Here is a 16,054-nt window from a genome sequence, read left to right on the forward strand (position 1 = left end):
ATGTGTGTGTGTGTGTGTGTGTGTGTGTGTGTGTGTATAAAAGAGAGGGCCAAAGAGAGAAGAGAGAGAGAGAGAGAGAGAGAGAGAGAGAGAGAGAGAGAGAGAGAGAGAGAGAAGAGAGATACATTAGGTTTTAGTGAGAAAGAAATACTGTGACCATGTCCAAGCTTAAGAAATTAATATTCTCAATTGTACATTTACTTGATACAATAAAATCACATGAATTTCTATAAAGTGATGGTTGAAAAAATAAACAATGTAATCATATCTGTCTATAAAATAAATCCTAAATTTTTTTCTAAGCCAGAAACTATATTTCTTTTTCTAAACATTGCCTGTTAGAGTGAAAAGTTCAGTGTCCCAAATGAATTACATTTGCATTTGCTGTCCTGACTAATACTTCCCTCTTCATCCCTTTATTTTTTCTTCCTATCAGCTCTCTTTACCTGTTTCTGTCTTTATTACATTTTCTAATTTCTCCTTTTCTTATTGTCAATGCTATACACAATTGTGTCTTCTGATTCTTGCTTAGCAATCCCAGTAGCCATGAGGTCAGAGATCTCTGATTCTAAGCAGTGTTGAAAATTGTATTCATAGAAAGATGTTCCAAGTAAAGACCCTTCTTTGGCAATAGTAAAACATTATGAAACCTAGTATAAAGATAAACAGATAGTTTTTAGGAAATAATACAGTGTTGAGGATAAACACAAATAGTATACAATTCATACAAAAATCTTAGAAGTAGGAACAAGCAGGTACCAGGAACCAGTAAGTCTACAATGAAAAGTTAATTAGCAATTTACACAGTCTGAAATGACAAAGTTCAAAATCCATCTTCACGTATCTCCTATATAAGCCACTCACAATCTCTGTTTGCCGGCTGGATATTATAACAGCAGGAGATCTAAGTTCAGTTGTTAAGACTGCTAAGGGTTCTGGATTTCTCTCACAATGGCAGATTGCACATTTATGCTGATTCAATTTCTGTTCATCTGCTGGTTTTTGATGGTACACTGCACACAACGTAAGAAATTTTTACTTGCTTTATTTCTATAGGATGAAGACATAATGAATTAATTAGGTTTCAATGTCCAAGCCTAAGGAATTAACCAGCATTTTAAGCAAAAGTTCTACTATTAAACATATGCAATTTCTGGACATACCTCTTTTATTTGAGATGTTTACTTTCTGAAAGGATGTTTTTCTTCTGAAGCTAATGTGTTTCTTTCTGATTCTTTTAGATAAACATGAAATATGAAAAGTTTTGTAGGAAAATAAGTTAAAATTTTAGTTGAGTAGATGCTGGAAATAGATTTAGGCTACTTATATTTAATAATTTGTTTTTCAGAATGTGTAAATGCTGTAATTTGTTTTTCAGAAAACTTTCAAAGTGCAATATATTTAGTTATATACTTATTTGTTATAATAAAATCATATAGATTGCTATAAAGTGATGGTTAAAGAAATAGGGAATGTAATCATATGTGTCTATAAAATAGTCTAAAATTGTTGCCAAACCAAGAACTATATTTCTTTATCTGAACATTGCCTGGTAAAAACAGATAGGGCTTAAATTTCCCCTAAACAGCAATATTTGGTTCAGTAATTGTGGTAGGGATTTCTGTAATGTACAGTTAGAGGGAACATTTTGGTCAGCTAAAGTTGCTTTCATATTTAAAAAATGAGAATCAAATTTTCAGTGTACTCTACTGTAATTTTGGTTTTGCTTACAAATTCCATTATGTTTTGTGATGTTTCTCTTTTGTTCCTTTGAGTAATATATTTGAATAGTAAAATCAGGAAATGTTTGATTCCCTTCTTATGGAGTACCCAGGGTCCGGGGGCCTAGCTATGTCCAGCGTAGGATATCTGAGGGAAAAGATCTAAGTACACTATGTTCTTATGTCTGTTAACTTTATTCCTCTAAGACAAAATTACATCAATTCAGCTATAGCTCCACCAGGCATTCAAGGCAGGAATAACTCTAGACATATCAAGCTCTATATCCATCTACTTTATTTCTCTGGGATGAAATCCTGTCTCCATAACTGCAAAGTTCCGTCCAGCTCTCTAGCTCATAGTCCAGCTAACGACTAAACTCTTATGCTTCCAGCCTCATCTTAGTCCTCTGTATCCTCTATCTCGATCTCTTCTACTCTCTACTCTTGGCACTCAGAAAATTCTACCCAAGATCTGCTTACCCTCTACAGAACCACTGTCATCCTCTCTTCTCTCTCACCATGCTGCTCTGTCCCTGTCTACAGAAAATGCTTGCTCTTTCTTTCCCTGGGCACGTGGTTCCCTGCCTCCTCAAGAATGTCATTTTACCTCTCACCTTGATATGCAAAAACCTCTTTTGTTCTCAGTCAAAATGCTCTGGAGAACCACTAGGTCTCCTCAAGGCCAGGGGATGGTCAGAGCTTCATTAGCACAAGAAACAAAGCTAGGCGTCTCTGCCAGCTTGTTTCCTAAACTCAGCAGGGGAGTTAGTAATTAGTTCAGCAGGTCTGGAGAGCTGAATTGTTTACTAATTGGTCTGGGCACTCAAGGATTTCATAGCAGAAGACAGCTGGAATATTAAAGGCTGGGCAACACCAAATGTTCATAATAAATGGCTTTGCCTTTTGACAGACCCTTGGCCAGTCAAAGTTCAGCTTTAATACACAGCTGAATCTCTATGATATAGTCTTGCAGCCTGCAAGACCTTCTGTGTTCTACAAGTCTGATCTTCATTATCTACCATCTCCTATGCCAAACAGATACCGTGATTCAGACAACTGTGAAATCTCACTCTATAAATACTTCGTTTTTGTGTCTGTGCTGGTGGAGGATCAAAATAATTCACCATTTGGTGGGGGAATTAAGATTTTTGTGCTTTATGGGTCCTATGATTTGTAACAAGCTTTCTTCACTTGTTTTTGTACTCTAACCTTTTCCTCAATTCTCAGTGGGAATAAGTTACTGCAGCCATAGAATAAGTCTTGGCAAAATAAGTCTATTTGGAGGCCCTGAAAAAATTCATTCTGTATTGGGGCTGACGTGCCTATTACTCTCGGTGGCTTAGTAGTCAGGGTACTTTTTAAAAATATTATTTTTGAAAATAAATTCTTCTCTCATACAATACACAGTTTCCCCTCCCTCTACTCCTCCAAGCTACCCCTTTCCTCCCCTCTGTCCCCTATCCACTCATCCTCTGTTTCCCTTCAGAAAAGAGCAGGCTTCCAAGAGACAATGGCCAAACACAACAAAACATACAATGAGACAAGGCAAAAGCCCTCACACTGAGGCTGGACAAGGCAAATCAATAGGAGGAAAAGAGTCCCAAGAGCAGGAAAAAGAGTGAGAGATACATCCAATGGCTTCTTTAATCTACCTGTGTATATCAGTATTGTTTTGGAGGGAAGAGGATGCAGTTGTTTTTCCAGGATAATAGGAATAAATTGAGGTTAAGCATGCCAGTTGTATACTGCCTCTACATTTGGATAGGATGCTTTTGTTTCTTACACAGAAGAGTATACTCAAATTTTGTATGAAAAAAAAACATTAGCCTGGCCTGGAGTCAGGAGACAGCAAGAGATATGTGCTTAGGGCATGAGTCCAAGGTTCCTGTGTAGTTAACCTTTGGCCCTGGCCCTGACTTGTTTCCCTGACAGCTTTGGCCTCTCCTGCTCTTCCTTGTGCATTTCTCAGCTGTCACTGCAAACACTCACGCCACTCTCCACCTTCCCTGCTGCTGCTGCAGCATCTCCAGGCCTATTGCTATAGTGTCCAACTGAATGTCAGTAAACAGCAGCTGAAGCAAAAAAAAAAAAGAAAGAAAAAAAGAAAAAGAAAAAAACATTATATAACCTTTTGCCCATAATGCTATGGGTCAACTTTTAAAGCCATATTTTCAAAATAAGCAGTATAAAATAGTGTAAAGAAAAGATATTTGGATATTCATCATGAATTTTGAGGCCTAATCCTTATCAAGATAATGTTTGGAAATCTTAAAGTAGCATAAACTTATTTTCATTTTTGTATTTTAAAATTCTTTTATTCTTTAATGAAAATATAATTTCACTATTTTCCCTCCCATGTCTGTTTCCTCCTGCTCCTTCCCACATGAATAATTTTCTTAACACTCAGAACATTTGAAACATTTTTTTTCCTCTTGTTGAGATGGTTTTAAATTTTACTGTTTACAGCCAACTGTACATCTGTGAGAGACTTTGATGATTGTCTAGGAAACACAACAGATTTCTGCCCAAAGGACATTGTCTGTGCATGCAAAGATGGAAAGCCTTTCTGCAAGTAAGTAGTATTTATGCTGTAGAAAAGGAAACATGGTATGTTGTAAATAATTTTGTCTGTTTTTATTTGTTTGGTATATGCAATGATGTAACACTTGAAAATAATAATGTAATCAGAAACAGCTCCTATGCACATGAGACAATGGTTGTGGTCTTCCTAGATGCTTTCTTTTGAATTTATGAGATTAATACCATTTAGATTTGCTTTCCACAGATAGTCATTTTACAGCTAGATTATATATACTCTTAGTAAACTATGTTATAACTCTAACAAACAAGGAAAAATTAGGTGTGTATCATTTTATTCAGTAATGGATAAAGGTCTTTTGTTTGTAAATCCAGATATGATTTAGACATACTATGACATGTGACAGGCTTTCTTTTTTCCAGTTTTTAAAGCATAAAAGTATGTTGAGTAATAAATTTTTATTTTAAAATTCAAACAGATTTTCTATTTTTTCTAACCATACAAATAAGAGAGATTGGAAGAAAAGATAGTATACGAATAAGAAAGCTTGCCTCATTGACTGAAAAGGAGGATAGACAGCCAGGGAGGACCAATAATGAAAATGAATAATAACATCACCGTGTATAGACAAAGGCTCTGAGGTTTGAAAAATTTTACAGTTGGAGAAGTGCAGATAGATTAAGATAGATTATGCTGTAGACATTACAAATGACTGTACTTTCATTTCCATATATGTACTCTCTTATCTCTCTTCTTTATACAGATGTATTCAATGAATCAATCATTGAGTAGAAGTGTTTGCCTAGTAATACAAAATACTGGAATCACTGAAAACAATGAAAAATGATTTTAAACAGTAAGGCATTGAAGTTGACCCTGGTGGCATGTACATATATTCTCAGCAATTCTGGAGTTGGGGACAGAGGGACTACTTAGTCCCATGGGTTCCAAGGTACTCTTGCTGCAAAAGAGCAAGAGCCATATCTCAAAAACAGTAACAACAAAATGAAAACCTTGCATTTTTTCTGCTTTTATTGAACATAGACTACTTTCTCATACAATACATCTTGATTACAGTTTCTCCTCCCTCTATTCCTCCCAGTTCCTCCCTGCCTCCCATCCCCCTCTGGATCCACCTCCTTTCTGTCTCTCATTAGAAAAGAAAGGACTTCTGAGAGATAACAACAAAATATGGCAAAATAAAATGTAACACAATGAAGGAAAAACTATCATTTTGAAGTTGAACATGGCAACCTAACAGGAAGAAAAGAGTCCCAAGGGCAAGCACAAGAGTCAGAGACCTACCCATCATTCTCACAGGAGTCCCATAAAAATGCTAAGCTAAAAGCAATAATATATATGCAGATGACCTGGTACAGACCCATGAAGGGCCTGTGCTTGCTACTTCAGTCTCTATGAGTTCATATGAGCCTTACTTAGTTGATTCAGGGTGTCTTATTCTCCTGTTGTCCTCAATCCCCTCTGTCACTTAAACTCTTTCCATGTCCTCTTCCTTGGGATACCCTGAAGTTCAAGGAGAGGGATTTGATGGAGATATCCCATTTAGAGCTGTGTGTTCAAAGGTCTCTCTGTGTACTGTCTGGCTGTGATTTTTGTATTTGTTTCTTTCTGCTTCAGGAGGAAGCCTCTCTGATAATGACTGTATAAGGCACTGGTCTATGAGTGTAGCAGAATATCATTAGGAGTCATTTTATTGATACTTTTTTAGACTAATAGTGTTTGGTTTTACCCTAGGTCTCTGGGATATGGAGTCTCTGGTTCTTGGCTACCTTAGCAGTGTCAGATATGGGTTCCTTCTCATGGATTAGGCCTTAAGTTAAATCAGACATTGGTTGGCTAGTCCCACAAGTTTTGTGCCACCATTGCCCTAGCATATTTTTCAGGTAGGATAGATTTCAGGTCAAAGATTTTGTGGCTGTGTTGGTGTTTACATTTCTCTTTCAGTAGTTTACAGAGTACCTTCCCACAACAAAAAGACTAGAACATAGGGGTGAAGGTTCCATGTAGGCATCAACTTGATTTCTTCGCGCGCGCGCGCGCGTGTGTGTGTGTGTGTGTGTGTGTGTGTGTGTGTGTGTGTAGGTGTGTAGTCCTCCATGATAGGGCCCTGATGTAAGTTTTCAGAGAGCAGCCCTTTGGCTTAGCAACAGCCTGGGTTGTTTGGAGATTTCTGTAGAATCATCTTTGCCAAAAACTCAACTGAATGCAACCACTGGAAGCCTTACCTGGCTACAAGAGATGGCCACTTAAGATTCTGTATCCTTAAGACTAGGAGTCCTCATTAGGATAACCTTCATACATTCCAGGAAGTCTGCACATCCCCAAATGTCCCCCAATTTCAGCCTTTTCTCTATTACCCCATCTCTCCACAACATGACCCCCAGCTTCCATCCTGCCAGAAACCTTCTCTTTACCTCTCTGGGTTTAGGGATTACAGCTTGGTTATCATTTACTTAATGGCTAATATCCACTTATAAGTGAATATATACCATATTTACCCTTCTGGGTCTTGGTTATCTCACTCGGGATGATTGTTTTTCTAGATCCATCCATTTGCCTGAAAATTTAATGATGTCATCTTTTTAACAGCTGAGTAATACTCCATTGCGTAAATGTACCATGTTTTCTTTACCCATTTTTCTGTTGAGGGTTGTCTAGGTTGTTTTCAGTTTCTGGCTATTATGAATAAAGTTGCAATGAACATGGTTGAGCAAGTGTCCTTATGGTAGAAAGGTACATCCATTGGGTATATGCCCAAGGGTGGTATACCTGGATCTTGAGGTAAATAATTTCCCAACTTTCTGAGGAACCACATATTAATTTCCATAGTGGCTGTACAAATTTGCACTCCCACCAGCAATGGAGGAGTGTTCCCCTTGCTCCACATCTTTGTTATCAGGAATTGTCACATGTGTTATTGATCTTAGCCATTCTGACAGGTCTTAGATGAAATCTCAAAGTAGTTTTGATTTGCAGTTCCCTAGTGGCTAAAGATACTGAACATTTAAGTGTTTAATTGAGTTCCCTCTATTGAGAATTCTCTGTTTAGATTTCTACCACACTTTTTAATTAGAATATTTGGTGTTTTTTTTTTTTGATATGTAGTTTCTTGAGTTCTTTATATAGTTTGGATATTAACCCTTGGTCAGATATAGAGTTGGTAAAAACTTTTCCAGTTCTGTAGGCTGCAGCTTTGTCCAATTGACAGTGTCCTTTGCCTTACAGAAGCTTACAGTTTCATGAGGTCCCATTTACTATTTGTTGATCTTAGTATCTGTGCTATTGGTATTATATTCAGGAAGTCATCTCTTGTGCCAATGTGTTCAAGGCTGTTTCCCATTTTCTCTTCTATCTGGTTCAATGTGTCTGGTTTTATGTGGTGGTCTTTGATCCACTTGGACTTGAGTTTTGTTCAAGGTGATACATGTGGATTTATTTGCATTCTTCTATGTTTGACCAGTATCATTTTTTGAAGATGATGTCTTTTTTCCAGTGTGTATTTCTGTTTTCTTTATCAAAACCCAAAACTTTTAATGATAAACTTGTTTTTATAATTATATCTTGCATATTTATTTATTTTTTCCTTTTTATTTATTCTTTGTGTCTTTACACATCATGTATCTCCATCCCATTCTTTTCTGTCTCTTTGTATCCTTGCAACCTCTCTCCCAAAATAAAATAAAATAAAATTTAAGAGAAGAAAGAAAAAAAGATAGAGAAAAAATCAATCTTATCATGGAAGCTGTAGTGTGACACATTATACCCTTTTATCCATATATCTTTATTTGCAAGTGTTCATTGCAGAGTGTCATTGGTCTGGTTCAAGGTGTCTGTTTTCTGCTACACTATGAATACCATCACTGGGATTCCCCTTGGTTATCCTGCTGTTGTCTTGTGTTGTGGAGATCCTGTAGGTTTGGGTCTGCAGTACTGGTCCCTTCATGTGCTCCAGCAGATCACAAATGGGGTGGATGTTGGTTGGGATGGGCCAACACATAACCTTGGTTCTGGGCCTGGGTAGTTGTGGAGTTAGCACACTAGCTCTTCCTTGTCCTCACCATCAGGGTGAGTTCTCCTGCATTGTCCTGTTGAGTTCACCCTTTGCAGCAATTAGCTGTGGGCTGGGCCAGTTCTCCTGCTTTTGTGTCCCTAGTGTCAGACCTCCCACACCTACACCTTCAGGGTCAGCTCTACTCTGTTGCTCAGGCGTGGTATAGGAGCCACTCTTCTGAGTGCTGAAGCTAATGTGGGGCAGGGCCAACTCCTGTAGTTGTTGTTTTTTACACTTTGACTCTTGGGGGCCCGCCACCCAACTCCCAAATAAATACACAGAGGCTTATTCTTATTTATAAATGCTCAGCCTTAGCTTGGCTTATTTCTAGCCAGCTTCCTTAACTTCAATTATCCCATCTACCTTTTTGCCTCTAGGCTTTTACCTTTCTCTATTTCTGTATATCCTTTCTTTACTTCTTACTATGTTTGGCTGTGTGGCTGGGTGGCTAGCCCCTTCTTTTCTCACCCCTCCTCTGCTCCCCTTCTTCCAAGATTTCTCCTCCTATTTATTCTCTCTGCCTGCCAGTCCCACCTATCCTTTCTCCTGCCTTGCTATTAGCCATTCAGTTCTTTAATAGACCATTAGGTGTTTTAGACAGGCAAAGTAACACAGCTTCACAGAGTTAAACAAATGCAACATAAAAGAAGGTAACACATCTTTGCATCATTAAACAAATATTCCACAACATAAATGAATGTAACACATCTTAAAATAATATTCTACAACACTCTTTCATTCTTATGACCTCAGGGCCAGTTCTCCCACTTGCCTTTGGCATTGATGCAGGGAAGGGCATCTCTCCCCTGTCCATGCTGCCACATGACAGATGAGTAATGGGGACAGTTCTTCCATGCTCACAACTTCTGGGCCAGCTCACCCACACCTCTCCCAATGGGGCTGGCTCTATTTTTCTGCCCACACAATGTGCGGGGCCTGCTCTCCTGAGTGTTGCAGCTGTTGGTGGGCAATGACAGCTCTCTCTCTCTTCTGATCTCATGGCCAGCTCTCCCACCCACCTCTGGTGTTGATAGGGGAGCATCTCTCTCCCTCACTCATACTGCCACATGACAGGTGAGTAATGGAGACAGCTCTCCCATGCTCACAACTTCAGAGTGGGCTCACCCACACCTCTGCCAATGGGGTTGGCTCTATTATGTTGCTCTTGTGAGGTGCAGGATCTGCTCTCCTGAGTGTTGTAGCTGGTGGTAGGCAGGGGTAGCTCTAGCATCTGTTTGACCTCAAGGCTAGCTCTCCCACATGCCTCAGGTGTTGATCGGAAAGGGAGACTTCTCTCTCCCACCCATGCCACCATATCCAGATGAGGGGTGGGCCAGGTCTCTCATGTTCACATTCCTGGGTCATCTGACCTGTGTCCAGATCAATAGGGTCAGCTCTGCTGTGTAGATGTAACCAACCGTCTTATTAAATAAGAAACACAGAGCCCATTCAGAGAAGAAAGCCAAGAGGTCAGAACTAAGAGCCTTACCCTTCCTGCTTCAGCTATCCTGCTTCAGCCAAGAGAGCTCTCTGAAAAAAGGGGCCTACTTCCTGTGTGTATGCCTTTTTATAGTCTAGCTGTTCTGCCTTCTCATTGGTTGTAAACCTAAACATGTGACTGACTGCCTTGTCATTGCCTGTATGTACCGCCCTCCAGGTCCTTAAAGGCGTGCGCCACCACCGCCACACACTTTCTATGGCTCTAAAACTCTGATCCCCAGGCAACTTTATTTATTACCATACAATTAAAATCACATTTCAGTACAAGTAAAATACCACCACATTTCCCCTTTTCTATTTTAATAAAAAGGAAAAAAAAAGAAAAAGGTTATAACTAACAAAAGAAAAACTATATACAAAAGTACAATAACTATATACAATATATACAAATAATAAATGTCTAAACAATGTCTAGTCCATTTGTATTTGACAAATTCAGAGATAATAATTTTATTATCCTATTTTGTTAAGTCCAAAATGTATCTAATTCACTTTCTATCCTAATTAATCTTCAACTATAACTAACTAACTTTCAACTATAACTAACTAATCTTCAACTCCCTCAGAGACCCAAGAAGGAAATAATATTAGCTAACAAAAATAAAAACAGAAAGTGCATGCAAGCAACTTCCAAAAAATTTGTGAGTTGACAGAAACAGCCAGCTGCCTGGACAGTCACCTGAGGTTTCTCCGCAATGCTGGGGCATCATCTTCAGCCTATAGGCTTAGCATATCTGACAGACTCATTTGTGAAGTAGGATGTACACAAGGTCAACAGTTCAACCTCACATTGGGTGAGAGCAGTCCATGCACCAGAAACACCTGAATTCCACTAGTGTCATGTCATGATTCAGGATTTTAAATTCTGAAAAATGTTGATGGTTTTTTAATTCAGCTCTCCATTCTTCTTGGCTGTGTACATATGGCTTCATCTCAGCATCCCGTTCTTCTCCACATCTCTCTATCAAATGCCAGTCTACTATTGAGAGGCGTGAGCTTAGTTACTCTTCAAGAATAACTTTCAGCTGCTGTTCCATAGCACATCAGAAGCCATCGGCCCACTGCCTGTTCAGCTGCCTTCGAAGAAAAGGGCACTGTACCTTTTCCGAGTTGCAAAGGCCACGTCAGGGATGGTGCCATATTGTCCTGGCCTCAGAAGATGCCTTTTGATAAAGCCATAACCACGCTTGTTTAGGCAAGAATTAGTAGTCCTTTGTTTCATGTCCTGTCTGTCCATTTTGTCAGCAGTTGATTTGAGGATACTTTGTTGTCCAGTGGCTAACTTTTGCCACAATGAAAGCTAACTCCATACGCAGTTTCTTCAATGCCCATATTTTCTCTGAAGTAGATTGGTACTGCCAGGAGCCGACACATCTCATAGTCATAACAAAAAAGAAAAATTTTCTAAGTTATTAAAACATTTTAAATGCCATATTCTGTAGATCTCTGAAGGGTTTGAAGATGACCTATCTAAAATATATCTGCTCAATTTTTAAAACATATCTAATATGACTACAAGTTCTATTGTAATATCTAACTACTAACTATCATTTCTTTATATCCTAATAGTTGGTAATAATAACATTCAAGGATCAGAAAATTGCATTGTTAAATGAACGATATAAGTACAATTAGAAATATACATATAGCATTTTCTAACAATATCAATTTCAATATATATATAATTTGTATACAATATTAAACAATCCAATCCAATGTAAAGTATTTAAAACTAGTAATTGTCTTTTTCTTCTTCTTTCTTTCTCTCTTTTTTTTTTTAAAAAAAATAAGAACCTTAAATCTAATCTGCTTAGTCTTTTTCCTAACCTTTGACAACAACTTGTAACCAACCCCGCAAACAATGAAAATTATCCCAGACCCAAAACCCATTAAAAAGACCAAAAAACCACCTGCCCCACACCACCTCTTTGGGAATGTGGGCGTCGTATCCTTAAAATTGCTTCCTGCTGGGTATGGGTGAAGTTATCTTTATCCTGAAAGAAAAATTTTAGGTTAATTGTCAAATTCTAGGAACGGTAACTATATCCTTCATTATCCATTCTGTGTATAATGCCAAAGTTCAGGGTTTATCTCAAGTCCTTATTCAAGTAGTCTTTGAGACTGGATCATCTCAGCTAGTCATCTCAAAATTGCTCTGAGCACCTTGTAGTTCAAAGCTGATCTGTAGATGATGTTTGTGAGCTTAGTGATGTTATTATTGTCCACGTGGAATTGTTGTTGTTGTGGGGCCCCAACTTCTTCCTGGAGACTTCAGTTGATGTTAGGCCTGGCCGTGAATTCCTGCAGAAAACTGATAAGAGACTCGAACACAAAGACATATATATGCAGCTAATTGAAGCCTTTTTTCTAGAATTAATTAGTACTCTATATGACCATTCATATCTTAGCAAAGTTTAAAATGTATATATATCTATATATATATATATCTATATATATTAATCTTGTAAGTTTTGATATAAAATTTATACTTTAAGAAAAGTTTAAAGAATCAGAATAGAATCAAAGAGTTGAGATTAGTAATAGAATAGTCCCTTAATTAATTTGGCTTTTCTCCTGTCTCATAGCAGAAGATGGCTCTTTTATTCTGGCATGATACAGGGAGTTTGCATTTTCCTTTTAACAACATGCTTGAGTTTAAAGAAGGAGAGAGCCATTCTCCAACTCCAAAGTCAGCTTTAAATTTTAATTGGACTGGGACTATTAGAAGACCAATAGTGTTAAATCTTTAGAGAAAAGCAGAAACAAACATTTAGGAAGACATAAAATGTTTTAGATAATATATACCCATACGCCATTTCACTCTGCTTCCTGGGATAGATGATTTGTCCCTTTTCTTCAGTTGTCTTATTTGTCCAGTGTTCTTCAGATTCCTTAACCTTCATTCTCCTAAAAGACAAAAACAAAAACCTTTCCCCAAGACTAATTTTGGGGATGTTCCTTTTTGGGAAGTTATTATCTGATTAAATGAAAAGACATGTGTTACTGGTATAAGTTAGTTTAAATTGGATGTCCATGTTGGTTGATGAGCTAATTAAGAGGTTTCTCTTGTTCAAATCGAACCTTTATCAATTTTGATGGTACCCACAACTTATCTTCTCCTGTAGAAACAAAAGCAAAACCTTGTCCCCAATGTAACACATACCCTGGTTTCCATTCTGAGGTCAGCACATCCTTAAAATATATAGGCTGATTTAATTCTGTAGTTTTTTCTATTATCCAATGTCTCTTTGCAGCTGTTGTTCCTTTCTCATTGGCATTAAGAAAATTCAGAGTTAATAGAGCATTATGCAGTCTATTTCTGGGGATTTTTGTTACCCCTTTCTGTTTATTTAGCATATCTTTTAGAGTTCTGTTTGATCTTTCTATAACTGCTTGACCTGTAGGATTATGTGGTATGCCTGTAATATGCTTTATATTGTAATAAGCAAAAAAAACTGTTTCATTTTAACAGAGACATATGATGGAGCATTGTCAGTTTTGATTTGTGCAGGTATACCCATGATGGCCATAACTTCTAGCAAATGAGTGATTACAGAATCAGCTTTTTCAGAACTCAAAGCAGTTGCCCACTGAAATCCTGAATAAGTATCGATAGTGTGGTGTACATATTTCAGTTTTCCAAATTCTGCAAAGTGAAACACGTCCATCTGCCAGATTTCATTCCTTTGAGTACCCTTTGGGTTACATCCTGCTGGTAATGGCGTTTGATTGTAGAAGGAACAAGTAGGACATTTCTTTACTATTTCTTTGGCTTGTTGCCAGGTTATGGAAAAATCCTTTTTTAAACCTTTACTATTAACATGATGTTTTTTATGACATTCTGAGGCCTCCAGCACATTTCCTATTAATAACTAATCAATCTCATCATTGCCTTGTGCTAGAGGGCCTGGCAGACCAGTATGGGATCGGATGTGAGTTATATATAAAGGATGACTCCTTTTCCTGATTGTATCTTGTAATTGAATAAATAGTGAAGTTAATTCTGAAGCATCAGGGATAAATTCTGCAGTCTCAATATGTAATACTACTCTTTCAGCATACTGAGAGTCAGTTACTATGTTGAGAGGTTCTGAAAAATCCATTAATACAACAGAATAGCATATAATTCTGATTTTTGAACTGAATTATAAGGACTTTGAACCACTTTACTTAAATTTTCTGATTTGTAACCTGCCTTTCCTTGTTTGTTGGCATCTGTATAAAATGTATGAACTCCAGATATGGGCTTTTCCCGTACAATTCGAGGCAAGATCCAATCAGCTCTCTTTATAAGATCAATTCTATCGCTTTTGGGATATTTGCTGTTAATTTCTCCCAAAAAATTACTGCAAGCTCTTTGCCAAGGTTCACTTTCTGTCCATAATTTTTCAATGTCCTCCTTAGTTAAAGGTATGACAATTTCTGCTGGGTCTATTCCTGCTAATTGACGAAGTCTCAATTTTCCTTTCCAAATCAAGTCAGAGATTTTTTCCACATAAGTTTTTAACTTTTTATTTGGTTTATTTGGTAAAAATATCCATTCTAATATAATATCTTCCCTCTGCATTAATATTCCTGTAGGAGAATGCCTAGAAGGTAAAATAACCAAAATGCAATCCAGCTTTGGATCAATACGATCCATGTGCCCTTCATGTACTTTCTTTTCTACCAAGGCCAATTCTTTCTCAGCTTCAGGTGATAACTCTCTTGGACTATTTAAGTCCTTGTCACCTTCTAAGGTTTTGAACAAATTATGCAGTTCATCATTTTTTACCCCAACAATAGTTCATAGATGAGAAATATTTCCAAATAATCTTTGAAAGTCATTAAGAGTCTGTAGTCTATCTCTCCTAATTTACCTTTTGGGGTCTAATTTTTTGTAGCTCTATTTTATATCCTAAATAATTAATAGAATCTCCTCTTTGTATCTTTTCAGGAGCAATTTGTAATCCCCAGCAAGGCAAAATTTTCTTTACGTCTTCAAACATTCTTTCTAAAGTATCTGCATTTGAGTCAGCTAGTAAAATATCATCCATATAATGATAAATTATAGATTTAGGAAATTTTTTACGTATCACTTCCAATGGCTGTTGTACAAAATATTGGCATAGAGTTGGGCTATTCAACATTCCCTGTGGGAGGACCCTCCATTGAAATCTTTTAACCGGTTGAGAATTATTATAAGTAGGCACTGTGAAAGCAAATCTTTCTCTGTCTTTTTCTTGTAACGGTATTGAAAAGAAACAGTCTTTTAAATCAATAACTATGAGAGGCCATCCTTTTGGTAACAGAGTAGGCAGAGGAATTCCAGATTGTAGAGAGCCCATTGGCTGAATTACTTTGTTAATTGCTCTAAGGTCTGTTACCATTCTCCATTTACCAGATTTCTTTTTAATAACAAATACAGGAGAATTCCAAGGGCTGGTTGATTCCTCAATATGCTGAGCATTTAACTGTTCTTCTACCAGCTCTTCTAAAGCCTGGAGTTTCTCTGTTGTTAAAGGCCATTGCTGGACCCATACAGGCTTGTCTGTTAACCATTTTAAAGGTAGAGCTGTTGGTGTCTTTGGAAGATCATCAGTTGTTGTGCCCTGTTCTTGTATAATATGGATGGCTGGTGACCACTCAGAATAATGCCTTCTAATATTTCTCTCAGAAACATGTGCTAATTTATGATTTGTTTCTGAGATTGGAGGGATGTTAATCTGAGTATTCCATTGTTGCAACAAGTCTTGACCCCACAAGTTCATAGCTATGTTAGCTACATATGGTTTAAATTTTCCTCTCTGTCCTTCTGGACCTGTACACTCGAGCCATCTTGCACTTTGTTTCACCTGAGATAATGTCCCAATTCCTAACAGTTGAACGTTTACCTCCTGAAGAGGCCAAGTTGGATGCCAAAATTCTGGTGCAATTATGGTAATGTCCGCACCTGTGTCTACCAGACCAGACAACAAACAAAACACCATTTATTTTTATCGATAATTTTGGTCTTTGTTCATGAATAGAAGTTTGCCAAAAAATTTTCTTTATATTTGCTCCTGAATTTTCTATTCTCTCTGTTTCATCATCCTGACCAGCATGACTTATTCCAATAGGCATTTGGTTATTTAATTGCTCTGGGTAGGGGTTTCCTCTACAACTGCAGGAAAGGTTTGAACTGGATTTGCTATTGGGGCCTGCATGAGGCCCCTCTGGGAGTTTCCCGAAGACTGAGGCAAA

The 16,054-nt window shown here is 37.6% G+C and overlaps 1 protein-coding gene across 2 annotated transcripts in view; it reads left to right on the forward strand.

Annotated features, from left to right (window-relative positions):
- The first annotated feature begins 951 nt into the window (after window positions 1-951).
- LOC131899063 (uncharacterized) overlaps window positions 952-16,054 on the forward strand; it is a 77,148-nt gene continuing 62,045 nt past the window's right edge. For both annotated transcript variants that reach the window (XM_059250434.1, XM_059250435.1), the window contains exons 1-2: window positions 952-1,024; window positions 4,188-4,293. In XM_059250434.1, the coding sequence (XP_059106417.1) occupies window positions 952-1,024; window positions 4,188-4,293 (179 nt within the window). The remainder of the gene's footprint in view (window positions 1,025-4,187; window positions 4,294-16,054) is intronic.

Source organism: Peromyscus eremicus, chromosome X (genome assembly GCF_949786415.1).
Source record: "Peromyscus eremicus chromosome X, PerEre_H2_v1, whole genome shotgun sequence".
Lineage (NCBI taxonomy): Eukaryota > Metazoa > Chordata > Mammalia > Rodentia > Cricetidae > Peromyscus > Peromyscus eremicus.